This window comes from Myotis davidii, unplaced genomic scaffold (assembly GCF_000327345.1).
Source record: "Myotis davidii unplaced genomic scaffold, ASM32734v1 scaffold93, whole genome shotgun sequence".
NCBI lineage: Eukaryota > Metazoa > Chordata > Mammalia > Chiroptera > Vespertilionidae > Myotis > Myotis davidii.
The window spans coordinates 9,073,551-9,098,176 of record NW_006292095.1 but is presented as its reverse complement, the minus strand read 5'-3'; the positions used below and the strand labels follow the sequence as shown (position 1 = coordinate 9,098,176).

The following is a 24,626-nucleotide window of genomic DNA, read 5'->3' as shown; positions in this document are numbered from 1 at the left end:
AAAGACCAGAAAATTCACTGAAAACTAGGAAGGTGTAATTTACAGGAGGTTTGTATATAATGCTGAATTGCCACCTTTGCGCCCTGCCTTCTTTTTCTCCCTCTGGTCATCCAGGCAGTCAGTACGAGGCTTGACTATACAAGGATGCTTGTTAAAGGTTTTATATTGTAACAGTCACCTCATCCTATTAAAATATAGTTACAGAAAATAATAAAATAAATGGTTTTAGTAAATGCTGAGCCAATCACAGTATATCTTGAGTTTTTAAATCATAGAGACTGCTTAAATAATAGGCTATGTGCAACAGTAAAACATAGACAAATGCAATCAAAATGCTGCCTGTGTTCAAAAAGAATGCTGAACATTGATTTAATGTGCAGAGTTTAATAAAAGTGTGTGCTATTGTTGCATGAATATTTATTTCAACATTAAGAACCATTTGTTTGGTACTATGCTCCTAGCAATGAGCCTTAAAGAAAGACAAATTCCCTTTCTTTTGGAAGTGATAAATCCTTTTCATTCAAAATTAACATAATTCCTGATGTTACTCTACTGAGGAAAGAAGTGCAGAGAATTTTAATATATTCAAGCCTTAAGTGTCTGCCCTTACCAGATTTTTAAGAAATGAAACCCTCCCCCCCATTTTTTTTTTTTTTTTTTTTACTTTCCTAAACTCTAGTGGCTGGTGATATTTAGAAATAGAGAGGAAAGAAAATTTACCAATTGGGTTGAAAAAAAATCTGAGGCATAATAGTGGTGGTAGAGGAATAAAGAGAAACATTGGAGAAAATTTTTGATTTGAGTGATAAAATTAAAGCTGTATCCATGGTATAACTTAAATGCTAAGTGTCTCACTTTTACTTATGGTAAATTATATATCTGTGTACTAGTAAGCTGTGTTTTAATATGGTGCATATAGAATGGGGAGGGGGAGTTTGAGAACTCTGAAACCACAGAGACATATATTTTGATGATCACTGTATTTCTATGAAATATACTTATACCACTTTGGTCCTGATCTTACAGGAAGTCAGAACTCCGCATTAACAAAGCATCACTGGCTGATTCTGGGGAATACATGTGCCAAGTGAGCAGCAAATTAGGAAATGACAGTGCCTCTGCCAATATCACCATTGTGGAGTCAAATGGTAAGAGATACCCTGCTATGTTCTGTTTCTCAATATGTACGAGGTGTAATGATGTTATGTGGTAAGCCTTGTAATAAATTGGTGTGTTAAAGTCTCATTATGAACAAGTATAAGAAAACATATATTTTAAATATATTGTAAGCTCTCTGAGACTCCCTGAGATGATGAGAACCTGAAATATGCATAGATTTTTAAAAATAATTGGATAAGTTCATGAATGGCAGAGACAGGACTGGTCACTAAAAGAAAGAAGTTCTAATTAATTAAATTAGTCATGGAGGGCAGTCAAGACTTTAGCTCTATGAACAATAGAATATGTATGTATGCATGTGCATTTATTGCAGAACATATATGTGTACACAGAATTTATGTGTGTTGTATATATTTACATACATGTATATTCTGTATAAATAGATGTATATTGTGTATGTAAACAATACAATCTTGTTTTATTCTTGGCAACCTTGGCAATTTTTATGTGTTTAGATACATTTTTAATACATCTGTCTCTAGGTCATAGAAAGTTAGGCCATTCAGTATTTTTTTTTTTGTTGGAATGTTTGTTTTTGGCCTATTCTGAAATTAAGAGTTGAGGCAAAGCATTTCTTACTGTGTATAAACTTTAGCTTCTGTTTTCCTGAGAACAGTGCCCAGAGATATGTGTTAAACAAATGAGTGACTTGTTACCACCCACCCTCTAACACTTTCTCTGAGATACTCGACAGTAAAATTCCCGCAGCTGGTGGCTCTCTGTTCACGACACCCCCGTACTCCACCATTAGATGGAGTCATCTCCAGAAGCTGAGGACGTGCTGGCAGTGAGCGTCTGAATCTCTTGGAATAATAAAATGCTACTTCAAAACCTTTGGCGCTTCCCTTTCTTTCTGAATCTGGCGCTTCACTACTGCCTTCACAAGCCTGTTGTCTGTGCTAAAACCAAGCCTAGATGCCCTGCTTCTAGGTAATAGATGACAAAGCGTGTCCACGGCGAAGGCCCAATCTCTTAAAGTGATAACATAAAAATGCTGGTCCAGCAGGAAGGAGTAACTTTCCCCAACTTCCAGGGTCAACTCCTTGGGAAACTGATGGATGTAGTTTGTGTCAGTTGACTTAATAGGATAGATAGAAAGGAGTGAGATAAAAATATGGAAGGTTTGGGAAAATCCAGGTTAATTCTTAGGACTTCCCAATAAACTGCTCTATTGCAGTGTAATGATAGTCATTACTTTCATTTTAAATATCTCCCTCCACAGAGAGAAAAGGATGACAGTGAAAGGTACTAGTTTCCAATACTATTTTTAGGAGCTGTGTTTATAGTTTAAAAATATAAAAGCCATTTAAAATTTATATGGGTAAATATAACATCCCTTTATTTTTTAGTCAGCACTGGTTAAGCAATAGATTTTCGCTAGTATTTTTATGCCACATGGAGTTTTATAGGATGCTACTGGAAACACAAATTCATAAATTAATTTCAGTGGCTTATCTTTTTTCTTCTTATTATACCATGTTTAGTAGCTTAATGAGTCTCCTCATGGTAAATGCTATTGACTTATGATTCTGACACTTGGAACAGATATGTGTAGCTATGCATACCATAAAGTCCCAGGAAAATCAAATTAGAGTAAGTGTCATGGTCTCCCTCGGTGCTTACAGTAGTATTATATTGATTATTCCATATTTCCTGTTTTACTGGATTAAGCAGTGCATTATTTAACCCTATATTTTTTTCTGGAAAAAAACTATAGGGTTCCTTTTTTGATAATTTTGGAGGTGCCAAAAGTTGGAAAATATGGCTTTTCACAATTCTCTCATAGAAGAAACATCATTTTTGCATATTCATTCAAGAATTGTTTTTGTTTTTGATATATATATATATATATCCAATTATAGTGCAGAGAAATGGAAATAGGCATGTTTTTCATAATAAGTATTTTTTTACCTGACAAGAATAAAGAGAAGTCCATGAAATATTGCAAGAAGGCCATTCTTCCACAACCAACTAAAATTCTTCAGGAAGAGTGTTCTTAGTGGCTTATTTAAAGCATCTGAAGGAGAATGAAGAATCTCAATTACAGTGTGAAGTGGTCTTGTGTGTTTTTGTGTGTGTATTTTTTTTTCTCAGAACATTAGGAAGAGTTCATGCTTATCCAGTCCTCTCACTGTAATTAAGAAGAAATGGAGACTTAGACTGTGTCTTAAAACAGACACATTCTGGATCAGAAGATATTTAGTAGCAATGGGGATTTGGACCCAGATTCCTTTAATTCCTGGTCCAGCATAGTTCACTCTATACCTAACTGTGTTTGCCAGGGTTTAAGGTAGATTCTTTGGTTTGTACAGAATAAAAGCTGAAGGGATGGTGTGAGGCATAAGGAGAGAGAGATTCCATGGGGAAGAAGTAGAGCTTCATTATAACTAGGCCTCAAAGAGTTGGAATTGAACCCAGGGCATCTCTGAATTAAACAAGGGAAGTTTGTGGCTCTTCTCTGTTTTTGGCTTTCATGTGCCTCAGATACTTCTTGATTCTTCCCCTGTTTCCTGTATTTCTCATCTCTCCTGCTTTCAAATCTGCTTCTTCATGATTCCAAACTCTGACCTGGTTATGATCCCGCTGAGCCATCATTTTAAGGCATTCTGTCAGTTTTAACTCCTCCTGTATGATTGTTGCATTAATGCCCCATAGCAAGAATCTGATTGGTAGAGCTTATTGTACCAGACCACATGGAAAGACCTAGAGAGCTTACAAATCTGTTGCCTTCTCCTCATATACTCACCAGGGGCTCAGGCCAGGAGAGTAAAACCAGAAACTAGAAATGCCCCAGTCTCAGAGGTGATGGGTAGGGAGTGCACTCATCAGAGCAGGTGGCTTGGCAGGTGCCATGAGTGACAAGGCCAGTGCATGGTGTATATTGGGAGACTCTTCTCCTGCTGAGCTAGAGTGCAACCGAAAGGAAAATATGTAGCCATTCTGATCCTTCACCCTCTTCCACTGCTGTCTATGAATTTGCTGTGTTCAGATCAAGGCTGGTTATCATTGGAGTCAGCTTGGGTCCTGAGCTCGATGGGACCCAGAGGCACTAGCTGTGTTGTTTCATCCCCGTCTCCCTAGGAATCTGGGCAAAGGTTGCAGAGAAACATTCATTTAGGGAGGAAAAGAACACTCTACTGTGGTTATGCACTGTCACATGGCTGTACCTTCTCTTCCTGATGTATACTTACTTTTGACTCTGAGAGAGTGGAATTCTCAAGAATTTCTTTTTCTGTGGCGGTCCTAGAAAAAAGGCTTGGAAGTATGAATGTTATCAAAACTTATATTATATAGAACTCCTTTGAGATTTTATGTTTCTACAAAACATCAGTAATTTTGTTTATTTTGTGTTGTCTTAGTCACCTCTCCCATATTTCTAGCAAGTACACAACTGTGGTTCGACCATGTCTTTACATGTAGCCTTGGTGAAAGATCCTGGTGTGCTGCTGGAGTTCATTTTTCTGATTCCATCTATGCAAACAATTCCTCGTGATTTACTTAAGTTCTCACACAGGTGCCTTCTTTCAGCCAATATGTTTAGAATATATTTTGGTACAATATTCTAGGAGGGATGGCTGGAGTTAGGAGAAGACATGTAAGGGAATCTGTTGTTGTTACAAGAAATACTTGTTTAGAAAGGAAAAAGAACACTATTTTCTTCCCAGAAATAAAATTTGAAAATGTAGCAAGATGACCTTGCTATGTGACATTATGTTTAATCCCATTAAGACAGCTCAATAACTATTAGAATAAAATTAGCATATCATAAAAACCTTCTATTCAATATTCAGAACTTTCTGAAATGAAACTCATTGTTTAAATCCACTTAGAGTAGCAACTAAATGAAATGATTTGAAAAAAACCTGACTAGGAAATTCCCCTTGAATCATTTCATGCCTGAGTGAAACAATGACCATATTTCCATTATTTTTAAGCATTTAGAAAATAATATATATAACCATTCAGTTTATTAAGTTACATTTTAGAAATTCAGATATTTTCTTTCTTTCCAATGCCTTTTAATCCCTACCTTATTTGGAAAAAGGAATTTTCATACAATAGACAGATCTAAACCTATGGGAGCAGCTACATACTTCTGGGAATAATGCAAACCTGACAAAGTCCAGTTGAGTTTTCATATAAAAAAGAATATCATAGGGAGTCATCATTACAGGATGGCTACAAGGGGATTCCTCTTATAAATTCAAACATGGCAGTTTAAAAGGCCATGTACACCATGTGCACTATGCTTGCAAAGCTCATACACTGTACGTTTATTTTTATTTCATTTAGCTTGGTGTTTGTATAGGAATCCTTAATTTAGCAATAAATTCTTAGCTAAGAAGTTCCATGGAAACTCCTGGGTATCATCTTAGGGACAAGAATAATAGACCTAGCTATTATTTATTTGGTTTCCAAATTAATTAAATATTGCTGCCTTTTAAAAGATTAATACAGGAGAATATACAACGAATCAATCATATCTTCTAGTAGGTTTTCTTCTTTTTTAATCAGGAGAAAAATTATTTGAGTGAGATTCAAGGTCCCATAGGAGATATTGGACTCACAGCAATAAACAGCTATTTCATCTGTGATGAGCATAAAAATATTACTTTTATGAAATTTGACTAATATATCAATTGGTCTTTTAAAAACCTGTCTCATGTGAGTAAAGGGCTTAGCCTCACCTTTTTCCTCAGGTGACAGTGTTGTTGCGAATGTTGTAGCATTGGTGAACAACCTATAGTTATACTGAGAAGCATATAAAATATGTTCGATAATTTGTATAGTAGTCTCCATGTCTGGTGTATTATGTTGGAGTCCCAAGAAGGCTAATATGAGTGGAATAGAGTTTTCTTTTTAATGCATAGAATCTACCCAATCTCCACTATTTATTAATTTTAAAATTTCCTGATTACTTTAAAGTAAGCACTCATTATGAGCAAGAATTCAGACACTCAAGGATGTTCCTGAAGTCTGCTTTATCAGTGCTAATATATGTGTACCTATCTTAAATCTTTAAAAAAGAGACTTGGTCAAATGATTTGTATGTGCAACCATGGCCTGTAATTTTAGAATAACAGTCACATAATCTAATATTTGAATGTACACAGAATCATCATATGTGTGTTTGTATATATGTATATGTGCTTTGTTTTAAATAGTTATATTTATTATAGTATGCTCATGGTAAAGTCTTAAACAAGTCATGCATATCTAATGATCACAAAAATTGCTTTCCAGAAGGTGTTATTTTCAGACACTGCAACTTTTTCTTGAGGCCAGATCCAATTTATTAAAAAAGCATTCAGACATTACAAATATACAAATGTTCCTTATGTTTACTTGCCTACTCAGCATAAGTTGTATCCAATTCCTGATGATTCTAAATCCTCATTATTTTGCACTAATGAAGGAGATGTCCTTTATAAATTAACAAATTTAATATTCCAAATTGCTATGAGATACTTAAATAAACATCAAAGAGATTGCAGGACTTAATATTTTTTAAATCCAAAATTTAAGATAAAATTATTTTCAATTACACTTACGACAAAAGGTCGTTTTCTAAATCTATGAATTCTACTCCAAACACACATGAAAATGTTTGCTGAGTGGTTTTAATAAAAAGATGAACTTTTCTTATTAGCAAGATTTTTTTAGTATAAAGTATGTAACTTCTAAGCTTATATTTTCCCCCAAGATAAATCAGGTTTTTATTTGGAACTATAATCATTACAGATATTTCTAAAGGTCTCCAGGATAAATATCTAATTATAGGAAGGGAGGTTATTTTAAGTTGTCTCTGTATAGATACATCTTTGTAGTAACCTCCTGTTCTGGTATTTTAATGTAATGTTCAGTTTTAAAAGGAAATGGTATGGTTAACCTTTCCTCTAACATGATATCTTTTATGCAGAAGACAGAAAAGCACTAATATTTTTTTCCTTGGAAGGTCACAGTGACCAACTACTTAGTTTGTCAAAAATAAATATGAAGAGTCATTCATGCTGGGATTGGGCCCTCTGCCCAAGTCTTGTGACTGAGCTTACTTCTTCAGTCTGGCTGTCATGTCATTGATGGGCCCTGAAGGACAGAATGAGGAAGCATCTTGCCCAATGTAAGCACTTTGCTTGGGAGTGTGGATCTTCTAGCTCTTCATTAAGAAAGACAAATGCTGTGAATCTTTGATTAAAAAGTTTCTCTCTAATTAAAATTTTTTCAAAGAAAAGTAATTTTATTTTCTATGGCCCAAATCAAGAAAGCTAGTTGTAATCACTTTAGAAACAGATATTGCTGTATCACCAACTCAGAATATCCTCTTTCATGCCTGCTGCTTGAGAAGGCCAGAGGACATCATACACCCTCACATACTGACTCCTTTCTCTTTGTCCCATTTGTAGTGGATATAAGGATCTGTGCAGGCAACTTTGGTGGCTTGATAATAATCACCTTGAATGCTTTGTCCTTCTAATGCTTGATTAGAGAGAACCATCCATACATAATGTGCATGAAAAAGACACATTTGGTCTTACCACAGGTATATTTCTGATCTTTATATATTCATATTTAACCTATGCTTATTCTTCAGCTTTCCTGCTGGATCTCACATGCCATTTTTTCCTTCCAATTTCACAAAACCTTTTATCCCTAGAGAAGCTTCTGAGGTTTAAAAATGATTACCCCTTTAAATTAATTTCTCTTACCTACTAGTCCTATTATAGATATCCTAAAAGGTTATCTCTATATACAAAGATAATTACATTGATCATGAACATTTCTAACTCCATGATTAACAGGCTGTTAACTGATAGCATATTTGACTTGCTTAGAAATTGATCTAGTAACTTTTGTAGTGTGTGTGTGTGTGTGTGTATCATAAAGGATTCAATTTATCTTTTTGTTAGTAAATTGTAAAATACTAGTATGTCACTTAATAACCATTATATACACAGTAAAGGTTGAATGGTATTCATCATCTCTACATCTTTCTAGGTTCCATAAAACTATGCCTTACTGGAAATATTACATCTTAACAAATGGAAAACCTTTTTCAGAAGGACTGAATGAATACAGAATTAGTTAGACAATATAATCATTCTTTTTATCACCATAAAGGTGGTAAAAAAGCAAGTCAGAATTTGAACAAGTCCTGTGATAATGGTGTGTCCAGAGTGTGCAGGTTCATTCTTCGTTTCCTTGGGGTGGGAGCTGCCTACTGATTCTATGTCCTGCCCTGAGCAACTGAAATGTCTATCATATGATAAGGCACCCCTCTTGCTTATCATTGGAAATTTTCTGTAGAGTTGAATGCCAGAACTTGATGTTTTCCATCAATCCCAACTACAAACATTGCCTGCTTTTGCTTTTGAACCAAAAGGTAGTTCTCCAAAGACCTATAATTCTAAAATTCTAACTACAGCTTTGATGTTCTTAGTTCTGCTATTTCTGCCTTCCTTTCTAAGGAGGAGCCCTCAACCTCTTTGCCTTATACTGTCCTTCTCTGACCCCAGTGGGGGCAGTAAATTCTTCCTAATTATTCTAGCACAGTTCATCTCATGCCCTTTGCTCAAGAAAGAAGACGTGCTTGCCTGGACAGTCTTTCTTTGCATTTCTAACTCTGTATGGATAAAGCCTGCCTTTCCTCACCCCCTTGCAATACTTCCTCCTATTACACCCATTTTTCGGTTGAAGGCAGGCTGTGGAACTGGTTCCCGGACCCCTGATTATACATCATAATATCCTATCACCTTTTCTTTTTTGCAGAGGTCAACACTGGCATGCCAAACTCAACTGCAAGAGCATATGTGTCTCCAGGTAAGGAAAATAAGCTCGTCAAATGTTACTAACCAGAAGGACAGATATCCCTGCTGGCTGCTTCTTCTACTAATCAGAACCCCTTCTGCATCCAAGTTTTAGCGGTTCTTGTTTTCTGCCCCAGTCTTTTCCTCCAGCTCATCTGCCTTTCTGGATTTTGCTTCATGGAATGCAGTTCTTGAATGTCTGTACTTGGGCCTGAGAGGCATGCACGAGGAAAAGAAATCTATGTCTAGAGACAATTCAGTGACATGAGAACAGGAAAGGAGGCATCTAGGTCGTAAATTCAGGTTTTATGTCTTTATAGTTACTCTTCTTAGCTGCTTCTTCTCTCTTTCATCCACCCTAGTTTATTCCTGGATAATGTATCAATGTCTGATATACGACCTTTGGGCACTTAATGATCAGCTGTGGGTCCCTAAACTTAAAAAACAAGCCACTGACTTTTAAAAATGTTGCTGCTTTTGTTTGTTTGTTTGTTTGTTTCTCACTTGCCTATAATATTTGCTGAGAGCAATTATAGTCTGAGCAGACACTCACTTCATATAACCCAAGTGAACTAATGCATTATAACCATAACTCATTCATTTTCCACTATCTGTAAATCTAATTAATCTACTGGGAATTTTTTAAAAATTTCTTATTCTATGTAATTCTGTAGTAAACAGAACCTTAACATATTTAAGAATTAATAATCAACTGGGAGCTGAGCTGGATTAAATTTTTGCAGGCCTGGATTTAAATCTTACTTCAAAGGTATAATAACATTTTTTTCCTATGTTACAGTTTACTAAGGTTTTTATTTCTCATCTTATAGTGACAACAGATTCATGAAACGAGATATTATTTTGCTTCATTTTACAAGTGAGAAAGCTGAAGCATCATGAATGTTAAGTCATATAGCTCAGAAAGCTCAGAGAAGCAGACACTTCAAACTCAGTACTCTTTCCATTACCCCAGATTTAAAGTTTTTGCTTTATTTATGTTTTTTTTTTAAATTGCGGCCTGTAGCTTGTTGAACCTATGGGAGGCCATATACTCTGACACAGCACAATCTAACTTTTTTAAAATCTTACCTTCAACAGGTTTTAATCTTCCCTTCAAAGCCATTGTTAACAATCACAAAAGCTAAATTTCTCTATAACGTAGATTGTTTTGGCCATATTTAGGGCATATTCATGGGCCATTACTAAGATATAAGTATTTGTATGAAGGAAGGAGGAAGGGAGGGAGGGAGGGAGGGAGGGAGGGAAGGAAGAAAGAAAAGAGGAAGGAAAAGAGGAAGGGAGGGAGGAAGGAAGGGGAAGAGAGTTCAAAAGAAAACAATTGTCGTTATCTGAAACTCTTCACCTTTCATTCAGGAATTTATTATTATTATTTTAAATGTAGGGACTTAAGCGCCAAAACCGGTTTGGCTCAGTGGATGGAGCGTCGGCCTGCGGACTGAAAGGTCCCAGGTTCGATTCCGGTCGAGGGCATGTACCTAGGTTGCGGGCACATCCCCAGTAGGAGATGTGCAGGAGGCGGCTGATAGATGTTTCTCTCCCATCGATGTTTCTAACTATCTCTCTCTCCCGTCCTCTCTGTAAAAAATCAATAAAATATATTTAAAAAAAAAATGTAGGGACTTAATTATCCAACTCCAGTAGATGCTGTTATGAACCTGAGCTTTTAAATTTATGTGGTGCTTGTCTTGGGAATTTAGTGTGTAACTATTATCTTCTGATATATAACTTGAATGATTATAACTTCTGGCTGCTGAATTTCAATCCTTTGATACTAAGTTGTTCTTATTTCTTACTAATAAAAACCCTTAGGCCCTCTGCTGTTTTTTTCTGCATGAGTTATATTTTCTGCTAGGTCTGTACTTACATACTGGTTTTCTTCCTTATCCTTGCTACCTAAAAGGACCTTGCTACTATACATCCCTAATGATTGCATTGTGAACTTACTTAGCATGTTCTGTTTGAATCCTAATGTAATTCCCCTAGTGGATCGTGCATGGACTTTATTTAGCACTGTGTTTGGTTAGGATGTTTATGCAGACCGAGTTGCCTGAAAATATTCTCATTCTTCTTTTATTTTCTATTTTCTCTGTGCATGAAAGTTGACTTTCATTCTCTCTTAATATGGGGATTGTTCTCTGGTTTAATGTTTTTAAAAATCCAGACCACACATCAGAGAAGGGATTGTCTATCTCACCGGTATGGCGGCTCTGTTAGTATTTCTAGAAAGTGCCTACAGCAGTTGGTGTGGGCGCTCTTTGTGGACACACACACGCTCCACTTTCATCTCTTTGAAATTCTCCTTTGTTGTCTTTGAATATTGCATATATCTTCCTTGGACTTGGAAATGCTTCAGCTTTTCTGTTGCACTGTTTTCTCGTCCTCTTTTTCCCAATGAGACCTAAGCCTGGCCAGTTTCTAATGTAAGAATCCAAGTGGCATGACTCAATAAAGCCTCATTCCACTTTTATGTTTTATAGAGTCTCCCATTAGAATATCAGTAACAACCGAAGGAGCAAATACTTCTTCCTGTAAGTATATTTAAACATTCTGTTCACTGGTTTTTAACACCAAACAATGTCTGTTTCCGAAGGTCCTGCTCGTGTCTACCCCCTGCCTTTATGGAGTATATCAAGTTTGGAAGCAGGTGGTATTTGCTGTTTGGAATCGAAATGGCTCCCTATTATGCTTGGGGTCCACTAGATACTCCCTCCCCTTAAGATACATCTGGATATTAAGAGATACCACACACGTGGTCATTTTAGGATAATGTAGTATCTTTAAATGTTGGAAAATAACGAATAGCCTCAGAGGCCTAGTTCTGGGTGAGCAATAGAGAACATTGTGGTTTTCGTGTGTGTGTTTTTCTAAGTGTGCCTTGATGCCTTCAGCAACTGCCTGCGGCAGGAGACGCAGCTGTCTGGGACCCCGGGTCCAAAGCTCCTCAGTTCTCATGTAAAGCCTGCTGCGATGGAGTAAGGAAACTATATATAGATGCCCTTGATTCAAGTTTGATAGCAAGTGACTAATTATGAAAATGTTTGAGAAGTCCCTGGGCAAGATCTCAGATTAGTTTTCATCTGTTGAATGTTAAGTGCGCTTTGTGCTTATGCAGTTCTACAACTGTGAGACTGATTGGTGCCTCGTGCTATGTCAGGGGAACTGAAGGCATTATTAGCAAGGACTAGTAAAAATAGTCTTCATACTTATAAATTCTGAAAAGCATAGCATTAAATTTTGATATCTGACAGGGGAATTTATCAGACCTTGACAATAAAACTTATAACTACAGTCTTTCTCTCCCATACGTTAGCTCTTTATTTAAAGCCATTTCTCAGTTTGCTAAGCTCTTCAATAAATAGATGTTCCTGATTATTCAGCTCCAACCTGGAGAGTGTTTAAGGAACAGTTTCCTTTGGCTAACAGCATGGTAGGAAGCCCTTGAAAAAAAGAAGGTCTGTACTTTTGGCAACTTTAGCTGTACTGCAAATCTGTTGAAATAGATCCAGTTTGACCTAAAGCGTTTCCCTTCAGGTTGGTGGTACCAGAATTGTAACGATGTGATGTGAGCCTATTATTTTATTGCATGAAGTGTAATGTTTTGGCTACATTTTAGCTTGATAAAGCATCATTCAACTGGATTGATGACAGCAGTCTAGTAGGATCAAACAGGAAATGAAGTGCTAGGAAGGACTAAATTGGCTTCCTCTGAATTTTAAGGGCACTCATTACATACTACAAAATGATAATCCATCTGGGGAGTTTGGGATAGTTGTTATTTAATTCTCCGTATGAAAAGCTTAGTATAATTATGTAGATTTTAGCTAACTAGTATTAGGAATCATGTTGTGCTTTGTTTTATATCTTTGAGTGCTTATTATACAACAGCAAATACTAGATTTTTCTTTTTGGTGCTCCCTCCCCCCCCCTGCCCCCCGGGAATAATTTCTCTACTGCATGATTCATTGAATACAGTTATTGAAACTCTTGTAATTGGAACCCTTCATGCTATCATTAATGGGGCGATGGATGCTATCCTTAAGCATAGCCGAGTAATTATGGAATGGAAAAAATATTTCTTTTGGTTTTCCAGAGCTTTGGGGAACTTGAAATGAATCTCTCAGTTTACATTTCTATTCATTGCAATACTGTTGAGAGAGAAAATAATTTTGAAATCTGACTCTGATCTCTAACTCTCGGCAGAATTAGTTCCTGATATTTGGTAAAGGTTTTAAGACACAGAAAGAAGGCTTTGTGTACCATAATGTTAAAATATTTCAGTGTACGGTTTTGGTACATCCCCTTCCATTCAGGGTAGGCTCTCAGTAAATATGGTTGAATTGATTAATTAATACTTTTTTAATCTCATGAAATATGCTATGTTATTGGAAAATATAAACCCATAGTGGCAGGATGAAGTCCAGTCTTGACTAGAACAGCAGAAGCATGGTGAGGCTCTCAGTGCATTTAAAGGCGGCAGCATGCAGAACTCTGCAGTGCAGAGAGCTGTGACGCATACGTATCTCTATTTAGTAAAGACTGGAGGTGAAATTTGAAGAATCAGCAAGAGCCACAAGCTAGACTTCAATTTTCAAAAAATATGAGTCAAAGGCCTTGGAAGAGTTCACGTGGGTTAGAAATAATCAGCCCCAAATATTTACTTTCAGCCAGAAAGGAACGATGCTATTGCAATGCAGTCATGTCTGTGTGGCCTACATTCTTTGAACTGTTGACATTGGCGTTTTCTATAGTAAATGTTGAAAAGCCGCTCTGAAGGAGTATGGATTCCGCAAATCTGTTATGTTTTAATAATGATGGTGCCGTTTTGGATCGTTTTTCAGAGTGAAAACGGTACTGTGTTTAGTTCCCTTTCAGTTTCTCAGGTACCAATGCGCACACCCTTGGAGGGACACGTCCTCTTCCTGCCAGTCCTGTTTGAGAGCCTCCCCTGCAGGGCCCCTTTTGAGAGGGTTCATCAGGAGTGGTTTATGTTGTTGGCCCTGCTGATGCCCTGCCTGGGAAGCCAGGCCGGTCTTCTCTGCCAACATGCTGTCTCTCCCCAGTATTCTCCTTTTCTGTTCATGTTGGAATAGAAAAAGCAGGGAGAAGAAAATAAAAATGGCCCATCTACCTATTCAAAATAACATCGCTAATATTTTAATATATTTTCTTCTAATGAGTGTTTTTCATTCTGGCTTTCTACTTACCCATTCTTCCTCAATTTACTTAATATGTAATAGCGTTATTCCCATGTCATTAAACAAGAATCAGAAATTTTTTTAAAAAAATTTAAATCTAAAATCTTTAAAAATAAAATTTCCCATCACTGTAACAATAAAGAAATCATTCCTGACAGGAAATACTTAAGGGATTTATTTTTTATTTACAAAAACCGTATCACTTTTGTCCCTTTTGTATTTATTTTTCCTAGCATTCCATAAATATTGGCAGAATATCAAAGTTAATAATCCTTCCATTTGTGAGGCAAATTTTAACTATTTATTTGAAATTGGGAACTTGTACATTCACTATTTTTGGAATCATTATTTATAATTTTTAAAGATTCTTATAATAACCTTCCGATAAAGAGCAACATGATTTCTCATTTTATTTTATTATTTTTTTGTAAATCAATTCATCTGCGATTTAAAATATAGTCAGTTTGCTAAATGAGTGTCCTATTACACATAAGTGACAGGTTTTAGAAGAAGAACATAAACCTTACAAAACAATCAGTTGGACAGTCTTGTTCCTGCTTGACACGGAATCAGCAAAAAAGTAAATGGATTCTTTAGAATAAACCTTAATGACTTCTCTCTCAAGTGCCAGCTGCCCATGACCCCATTTTGCCGACAATTTTGTCGAATGCTTTAAAAAATACAGTTGTTATACCAACCACTTTACTGAATTAAGTGCAATCCATTAGAATTTAATGTATAAATGAGGAAAACAAAAATAAAAAGCCTAATGAATAGAAATAAGAAAGAAGATAAAGATAAGTTTTAGTAGTAATATATGTTTCTAATAATAATAATAGTAGTAATAATAATAATAATAGCAAATGTTCATGGAAGGCTTACTGTGTGCCAGGCACCGGGCTAGGTGATTTATGTGAATGATGGCTCATGGTTCTCACAAAACCTTATCCCATTTTCCATGTGATGAAACTGATGTGTCTTTGTCTAAAGTCACAAAAGCAGGATTCAAACTTAGTCAATACAATGATGTGTGAGGTTTAGTGGCCCCAGAGAAAAATAAACTTAATGTTAAAAGGAATGAGATTCTGAGAATAGACTGAAGAGTACTCTTTGCTACAAAGTGGATTGAGAGTGTGTTTGGTAGATTAAGGTAAATGCATTGCCTGAAACCAGCTGAGCCCTTGTCATCTTTATGTTCCACATCAAAGCATGCCCTGTGGTGAGGGAAATGGAAAGAACACACACTTTGGAAGGATTCATGCTCTTAAGTCCAAATACTACTGCTGCAAAGGACTGTATAATCTTAGGCAAGTTATTATGCTCCCTGGACTCAGTTTCTATGTCTGTATAATCTTCTGCATCTCAAACCCATACTGGGAAGCCTAATGGGGAAAATGAATGTGACCTATTCAGCACAGCTTTACTGTTCAGTAGTTTCCCCTGTATAAGGAAGAGAGCTAGTGCCTAAAAGAATGATGTGGCTCTGAAGGGAGAATGGAACTCTGGGGAGTCTTTGCATCTTATGTGAACAATATAGGACGATATCTGTATTGTTGGAGGAGGAAAGGAGTTAATGATTTTTAGTCTAAATGATGCTGCTGAAAGTTCTATGCCAAGAAATCACGGTCTTTTCACAATATTACATATTCTCAGCTAAGGCTGCATTTTAAAGGAACTTTATCCAGGAAGTTGTCTTTGAAATCTCTGAATGAAATGAACAATTCAATCTTTAATTTGGCACCTAAAAGAGCTAGCTGAAGGGGAAATAAAAAACATCTCTTGTCTACAGAGACATTTTGGCTATAATGAGACACAGTGTTTTTCACTTGGGAACAAGACAGTAATATATATTGATTAGATTAGACCTGATCTGCTGGCCCATTGGTGAGATTTAGAGCTATGGTTCTTATATCCCACCTGCAGCCGTAACTGACTTACCTGGTTTCATTGTGGAGGAAACTCCTCAGACTTTTGCTAAATGATTCTCAGCTGGAAAAATAGCATTTCAATTTCAGATCTTTATTGGTGGCAAAATATGACTTCTGTCCTGTCTCTGTTGGAGAGCGACTTCTAATTGAATGCAAATTGTATTTCCAGATTTTTATAAACATGGCATTTTCAAGGGTGTGGTGGCTCTGTCTATTGTGGACAAATTACCATGCATCATATATCAATAAAAGCATGCTTTGAAAAGGGAACTGTCCAGCTGGTCTTTCTGGTTGCTTAGAGTTGGTTATTGATGTGTAAGATAATACAATGATGTGAACCAAGAGTAGGCACTTGCATATCACAGCCATTCATATGTTCAGGTGGGTTATTACCTTCACGTTCAGTTTGTTCATTTCATAAATGACTATATCTTATTTTTTTCTTAGTACTACCTGCACCTTCAGTTCTACCTTTGCCCTTTCTGAAGTCATTCAATGTCTCTCATTGCATTCCACCATTGAACGAGATAATCTCAAATTTTTTGATCAAGCTTACAGCTAAATTATAATTAACCTTTTGTATTTAGTTGAAATTAACTTTCTATAAAATTATTCTTTTGAACCATACAACTATATGTGTGTGCTATGTATATATAAATAACTGATATTTGTACATACTGTATATATTCTAAGGCATAGTTTTATTTATTGAATCATTTATTCACACAGTAACTCTGTCACCTAGGTTTCAACCCATTTATCAGATGAAAGACTTGAGACTCAGAAATATGTCCAAATTAAAAAACAAAGTAGTTAGTAGAGCAGAAATTTAAACCTTAACCTTATGATTTTAAATCTTACCGTCTTTTATTACAGACTTATGGGATCCATATAGCTAGCTCAAGGTTAGGCCATCTATATACATAAAAGCCTAAGCGACTGGCCAACTGGTCAACCAGCCAACCAGCCAGTAGCTATGATGCGCACTGACCATCAGGGGGAAGACGCTCAATGTATGAGTGGAAACCACAGGCATGGAAACATGGAACAGACTGATGAATCTCAGAGGGAAGTGTGCACCAGTGGGGTCCCTCAGCCTGACCTGTGCCCTCTCACAATCCGGGATGCCTTGGGGGATGTCAGAGAGCCGGTTTTGGCCTGATCCCTGCAAGCCAGGCCAAGGAGCCCCTGAGTGCACAAATCCATGCACCAGGCCTCTAGTTTTAAAATAAAAGGCATGAAGATGGAATTTTTATAAGTATTCCAGGAATGCAATCACATTTATCCCAAAGCCAACTTTTACTGAAATAGTACACTTGTCACAAGCTACAAGGTAGTGAAATGGACAGAAGAGCAGCCCTTAGTTAATGTAGTTAATGGCAACACAATTCAAGGGGTTAATACTCTAAAATGAGGCAGAGACATTGGTCTAGAATCATTTAGTGACTGACTTTTGGCTTTTGTTACTTTGAGAATGATGTGGTCTTTTCCCAAATATGCTGTTCACACAGATGGGAATAATCATAGAGCCATTGTTTTAATGGGAATCTCATCTTCATCAAAGAGGCAGATTTTCCTCAGTGGCAGTTTATATTTGGAATAGATGTGTTGCATTAGTCCAGGCTAACTACTATTTAGTTTATTGTATAATATTACAAATCCTGGAAATTATTTGCATGATAGCTAAATCTGTTAGTAGAAAATTATTAGACCTGGAGCAATTATTTCTCTGTATTTTATTCTCATGGGTACTTTTTACTTGAATTTTAAAAAATATCTTCCATCTTTTTGTATATTAATTATGAGAGGGAAGGACATTTTTATGTTTTCTGTTTAAGAGAAGTATTAAAACTACAGTAATTGTTTTAATCACAGAGACAGATTAGTAAAATGGATTATATATAAAATAGTTTTAATTTTTAAAAAATGCTGAAGTGGAGCCCTAGCCCATTTGGCTCAGTGGATAGAGTGTCAGCCTATGGACTAAAGGGTCCCTGGTTTGATTCAGGTCAAGAGCATGAACCTTGGTTGCAGGCTCCTCCCTGGTCCTAAGCCCTGGTTGGTGGGTGCAGGAGGCAAAAATCAATGTGTTTCTCTCACATCACTGTTTCTCTCTGTCTTTCCCTCTCTCTTCCACCCTCCCGAAAAATCAGTGGAAAAATATCCTTAGGTGAGGATTAACAAAAACAAACAAACAAACAAGTAATGAAATAGTGAAGTGGAGGTAAGAGAATGGTGACAGGGGAGGTACATATCAGAAAAGCATCTAGGAGGGCAGAGCTGGCAAAGTTTTGATAAATTTTCGTATGCTGAACTTTCTGGCTTTCTTCGTTCTTCATTTTTTCCCCAAGTTATTTAGGGATCTGAGAAATAAGAAGATGGAAACAGAGGCCTTTAAATGAAAATTCTCTAAATGCTATAAGAAACAGCTTTCCCATTTCCAAAAAATAAAATAACAAAGGAACAGGATAGAGGAAGGAGTGGGGAACAGCATAATAAAACAGCAAAAAAGCTGAAGGGTGATTTATTAAGAGTCAACTCCCAGAGCTTAAATATAAAGCTGGCCCAGCCTGATCCAGAGGATCAAGAGATATCACAGGATTGTTTCTTAGTCTTTGTGCTTTGCTTCTCTACAAATGTTAGCTTCATTCTCAGTGGCTTTTCTCTGCCTGACAGGGAGATAGCTGCTGGTATCTCTAAGCCTGTATCCCTCAGCTCATAATCTAAAGGGAGACAGTCTACTCCCTTATCCAAACAGCAAATTTTAAGGGAGAATCTGATTGGCTCTGCTTGCATCAAATGCCTGCCCCTGAAATAATTACTGTATCTAGGGAGATTAATGACTCTGCTTGGGCCAGGGCAAGGTCAGATATCCAGCCCTGTGTGTGTTTGGGTCGGTGAGGCAGATGGGCTCAGCCTCCTGGGAACTGCTTGCTATAGGTTCATTACAGAGAGCAGGGCTCTGTCTCTGAAGAAGGGGAAAGTGGGCTAGACAGGCAAAACCAACACGGTCCTCTACAGCTAAGTTCAGAAGAATCAGAAAATAGGTATCGGTCACAGAGAATTTAAAAGGAAAATTAAACATAAATGTTATTGAGAATTAATTGGGCAGACACGTAAAGCAGGGTCACCATTTAAATAATGAGGTAGAAAATGGAAGACAATTGAAATTTAATTTTAAAAGATACTTTATTAGTCCCAATGAGCTCATTGTAATCATTCTTAGGAATGTCCTCTTTTTTAATCTAAGAACTCATGCTTTTGTGGAATAAATAATAAGTTTTTTAAAAAGTTAGTTTTCAAATTAGAATGCATGGAAAGCATTTGGAAATCTGTAAAATGTTCTTTCAACTTAAAAGTCAAAAAGCACTTGATCCAGGTTCTTTTAAGCAGATTTTGAAAAGCTACTAGTGTCCTTCGTCAGAGTAATTGCATGTTGATTAGTGTCCTCCCCTCCTCTCTCCTCCCCTCCTTTTTCCTCCCCTCCCCACCCCTCCCCTCCCCTCCTTCTCTTTCTTTGCCTTCCCTTCCCTTCAACATGGAAGAGGCATGTTTAGCCCATTCCACTTAATATTGCACAGAAAACTCAGCAGATCTTACAAATAAGTATGAGATTGCACTGATGGAGGCTTTGTGAGCATCATAGATAGCACCACTGAACCTAAGAAGGCGATGACTCTGTGGTCATCTCCCACTTTCTCTGCCCTACTCTTGTTATAACGCATCTAGCATTCATTCATTTCTTTTATAAAGGCACTCTGTATGCATAGTTCAACTAATCACCAAAAAAGTGCTGGAATGGCACTTTTCATTTTTCTCTCTGTCTACCAGAGGTCAGCTAAATCTTCATAACCAGTTATATGGGCCATTGTGGGTTCTAGCCTAAAGCTGTGCTCATCTTCATTCAAGTCCAGACTATCTCTTATATGGAAGATTTGGTGTGTAGGTTGATTTGTTCATCAAACACGAGCTATCATTTTGTTCTTCGCTCTGATAGTTCAGAGCTTTTTTTTTTAGTGAATATTAAGCTTTTTTTTATTTTTAGAAATGTGACAGGGGAGAGAAGGAGGGAGAAACAGCTGAGATTGCCTTTGTTAAATATTTCAAGAACTTTTATTTGTAATCATACATTTTATAAATTTAAAAATTTATTTCATTTTTAAAAGGAATTTGGGGCTATTAATTTGTCCATTTCAATAGCAGAAAAGTAAAATATAGACAGGGATATGCTAAGTAACAACTAAGGTCAAATAGTGAGTGGTAAATTTAATTAAAGATTGATGGCCCTGTTTCTGCTACTTGATTTATAATGTTTAGTCTACAGTGCTCTGAGAATGAAGTTGCTGCATTTTTTCCAAACAAACAATAAACAAAAAAGCTATAAAATTTAGTATGTTCCATCTCTAATGAAATGTACCATGTGGAACCCATCTTGTCAGACAAGGTATTTTTTATGATGAAAATGTGATATGACTGAAGGAAATATGAAATGGAATAGCCTTGCATATATCTGAGAGAAAATTATTTAAGTGACCGTATAGATTTTCTTACACATTTTGGTACATTTGCCTTTAATTGATCCAGATGGATTTTTTCTCTGCTATCCTCATGACACATTCTTAATTTCATGTCCCTAGTGCTCCAAAGCAGAAATGCATCTTTGTTCAGATTTTCCTCAAGTTATCTGTGTAAAAATAAACCATACAAAGAGTCCTTGAGTATGTTGTAGGATAAATAGATTATGGGGGGCAAGAGAATTACCTTGTGTGTGCAAATGAGACTGTGTGTGAAAGCAAGATAAGCTTCAGGAAGGAAGTAGGTGACTGGGGAGCACACAAGGCATTTATTGGGACCTTTAAACCCTTTTTACTGTGCAGGTAAAGGGGACTGAGATTTAGAACTGTGCAGCCTCATGAAAAAGTAAATAAAAATGAAACATAACATCCACTACAGTTCAGAAACAAGTTTATAGTAAAACTTTCTGCTTGTGTTTTTTTTTAAAGGATTAGAACATTGGCTGTGATCTTTTCAGTAACAAGCACACTGAGGAGTGAGTCTAATAGAAGCTCTGGTGGAGAGAGAGAGTCTTCATGAGGAATAGGGTCAGCTATAATGTCTTTCAGTTTAAAATGTCACAGGTCTGTGCTCACTTCAGCAGCACATGTACTGAAATTGGAATGATACAGAGAAGATTAGCATGGCCCCTGTGCAGGGATGACACAAAAAATGAATAAATAAATGAAATAAAATGTCACAGGTCCTTCCCTCCTTTTGATTTTTATTTAGTTTTTAAATCATTATTGTTGAAAATATGTCTCCCTTTTCCCCCCATTGGCCTCCTCCAGCCCACCTCCACACCCATGCCCCAGGCTTTCATATATACATACAAGTTCAAGAGGCCTCTGGAAATATTGGACAATCAGAAGCATAAAACAAATTCCAACTTTTTCCAGCTCCTTGAGCAGAGGCCAGGGCTGGTTGGAAGCCTGGGTTGCCCCCAACAACTCAGGCCCCCAGCCACTCCTTAAGTGGAGCCTAGGCCCCCAGCCCCTCCTTGAGCGGAGCCTAGGGCAGGCTGGAAGCTTGGCTTCCTCCGTTGCTGGAAGCAACCCAAGCCTCCTGCTCACTCCAGCTCTGTGGCCGCCGCAGTCTTCAGTCATTTTCAGTCTTCACTCTGAGCCTGCATATGCAAATAAACCGCCATCTTTGTTGGGTTAATTTGCATACTCACTCTGATTGGCTGGTGGGTGTAGCGGGCTGGTGGAGTGATGGAGTGATGGTTAATTTGCATGTTTCTCTTTTATTAGTGTAGATACCTGCAAATACCCATATTAACTGGTTGGTCGCTGTTCCACCCTGTGGTGCTGAAAAGTCAGTCACTTATTTGGAAAAAAGGGACTGAATGTCACCATTGCATTAATCAGGTTGTTTTCTTTTATTATTACTAAAAATAATCATTGTAATAAAGGACATAATATTTTAATGAGCACCTACCATGTGTCAGTTATTTTCATCTGAGAATAGATGAAATAAAACAGCCCATTTTACAGGTGGGGAAACCGAGGGGCTGAGACAATTTAATATTTGTCAAGCTTATATAGTGGGTGTTGGGAGAAGCAGGGGTTCACTCCAGCACCTCTGACTCCATGTCCTGAGTTCTTTTCACCCACTGGCAATAGAAGTAGAGGGTGAAAGGAAAACCCTCAGAGGGCTCCTCTTATGACCTCAATCATGTGACTCTCTTTAGAGGGCACATGGTCATTGCAGCTAAGTTTAACAATGGTCTTTTTCCCTAATGAGTTTACTTAGACCAAGTCAGTTTTATGAATCAAGGTTCCTGAGTAAGGTACAAAAATATATGCACATATTTACTATGATAAAAGGCATGAAAACTAGAATGCTTATATATTTACATAAATACATTGCTTGGTTGGTACTTGGAAAATTTTGAAGAAATACCGTGAACCTCTCTGCCTTTATCCTCTAGTACACACACTTTAGGTATGGAGGGAGAAGGCTGAGCATGTTATGGTAGATTAAAGGTATATGTATTAAATATCTGAAACTCAGGTTATTCAAAGAAAAGAATAAACAGAATATGTGAAACATAGCCTCAGCTACTTCTTCCTTGATTTTGATGTTAATTTGCAGATCAATTTTGACATACAGAATAAAAACTATAGCTTTTTGTTTAAATTCCAGATTGATATGACAGGCTATTTGGTTTTAATAATTCCTGAAGTAAGTTCTCTTTTTTTTGTGTTTGGATTGACTTCTTTTGTCAGTTTCCAGTGAAGATGGCACTCACCTCCCCTGCTGCATGCAGCCTTTTGTTGTACTGTGGTGTAAATTCCAAGTGACTGACAATGATTAAACACAAGATAAAACTTGAATGGCACTATCTCAAAATCTACTCAAAGCCATGACAGGTATCTGTCTGTAACAATAGATACGTTTTGAACACATGAAGAATAAGAAATTGTGACTTTTTTGTAGATGCATTTCTTTTTCTTTGAAATCCAATGGCAAAACTACCCATTTGTTCTGTATCACTAAAACAACGATATGAATTTCTAGGGTAGACAATACAAATACACAATTAATTACACTCGAACTTGACATCTGATAGTTTGCACCACACCTATTTTATACCAGTTGTATTTTCCCATTTGTATACAGATACTATAGTAACTTTTAAAAAAAGAATGCATAACTGTAATTAAAAAGCGAGCACTCAAGAAGGTGAAGACACAAAGAATTAATTGGGATTATGCCTCTCCTTTCTGCATCGATGCGGAAGCTTGGTGATCTGAATTGTCTTCGGCTGTGAGCTAGGACTCCCTCCAACCCCCAAGGCTCTTTAACATTTGTTATTACTTAGCTATTTTATTTGGCAGCCATCCCTTCCATCTCATCTTCTAATGCACTGGCAAGGCTCCTATTGCCAATAGCTTAGAGTCTACTACTGCTAGGGTAAGCGGCATAGACGAACATTCTAGCCTCTGCATCCTTCTAAATAATGCATCTGGTTTCCTGTAACTACATGAACCCTTAGACTTTGGTAGGCATGTCTTTGTTAGTCAGAGAAAAAGAGTTGGGAGATGAACGATTAGGGAAATAGTTGTAGGCAGTTATTATCACTGATTAGAACCTGACTCCATCATATATGCATTAATCACTGGGTTAATGCTAATGGAATGCTTATGATATTGAGGGTAGACATAAACAAGATATATAAAAAGAATATCTTTGCTGACTAAACTGCATGCTTAATTCAACATGGAAAAATGCTCATCATGTTAAACTAGGATCTTTTGAACCTCTGTTGTCCATAATTAGATCTAACTTATTCCTTAGTTTTAAAATGTTTTTTAGTTTGCACAGAGTTTATTGACTTTTTGGGAGTGTGCACACTTGTCCTTAGAACAATAGCGGGATATTAGTTAAAGATAATACCTAACGCCCCGGGTAGATTGATGGCATGAAAGCCATCATTGGGCAGTCACATTAGGACAGTGTTCAGTATGAAAATTATGTTGTAAGGATAAAAAATTCAAATTGATTTAGATGTTGAATGAGAAGCAGGTTACTCTAGAGCAGCGGTTCTCAACCTGTGGGTCGAATGACCCTTTCACAGGGGTTGCCTAAGACCATCGGAAAACACATATATAATTACATATTGTCTTTGAGATTAATCACTATGCTTTATGTATGTTCAATTTGTAACAATGAAAATACATCCTGCACATCAGATATTTACATGACGATTCATAACAGTAGCAACATGACAGTTATGAAGTAGCCACGAAAATAATGTTATGGTTGGGGGTCACCTCAACATGAGGAACTGTATGAAAGGGTCGCGGCGTGAGGAAGGTTGAGAACCACTGATCTAGAGCCTCAGAGAAGAGCTCTAAGCATTGAGCCATGTGGATACTCCAATTTTTTGAAGTTAAGAAGATTAGGAAAATATAGCAGAGAAGACTGAAAAGGAACAG

The 24,626-nt window shown here is 36.9% G+C and overlaps 1 protein-coding gene across 3 annotated transcripts in view; it reads left to right on the top strand.

Annotated features, from left to right (window-relative positions):
- Positions 1-24,626, top strand: part of NRG1 (neuregulin 1) — a 1,008,204-nt gene that overhangs the window by 853,684 nt on the left and 129,894 nt on the right. The window contains exons 3-5 of one of the 3 annotated variants that reach the window (XM_006765605.2): positions 1,027-1,148; positions 8,947-8,997; positions 11,483-11,533. In XM_006765605.2, coding sequence (XP_006765668.1) covers positions 1,027-1,148; positions 8,947-8,997; positions 11,483-11,533 — 224 coding nt within the window. The remainder of the gene's footprint in view (positions 1-1,026; positions 1,149-8,946; positions 8,998-11,482; positions 11,534-24,626) is intronic. The other 2 variants (XM_006765606.2, XM_006765607.2) reach the window with 2 other exon arrangements.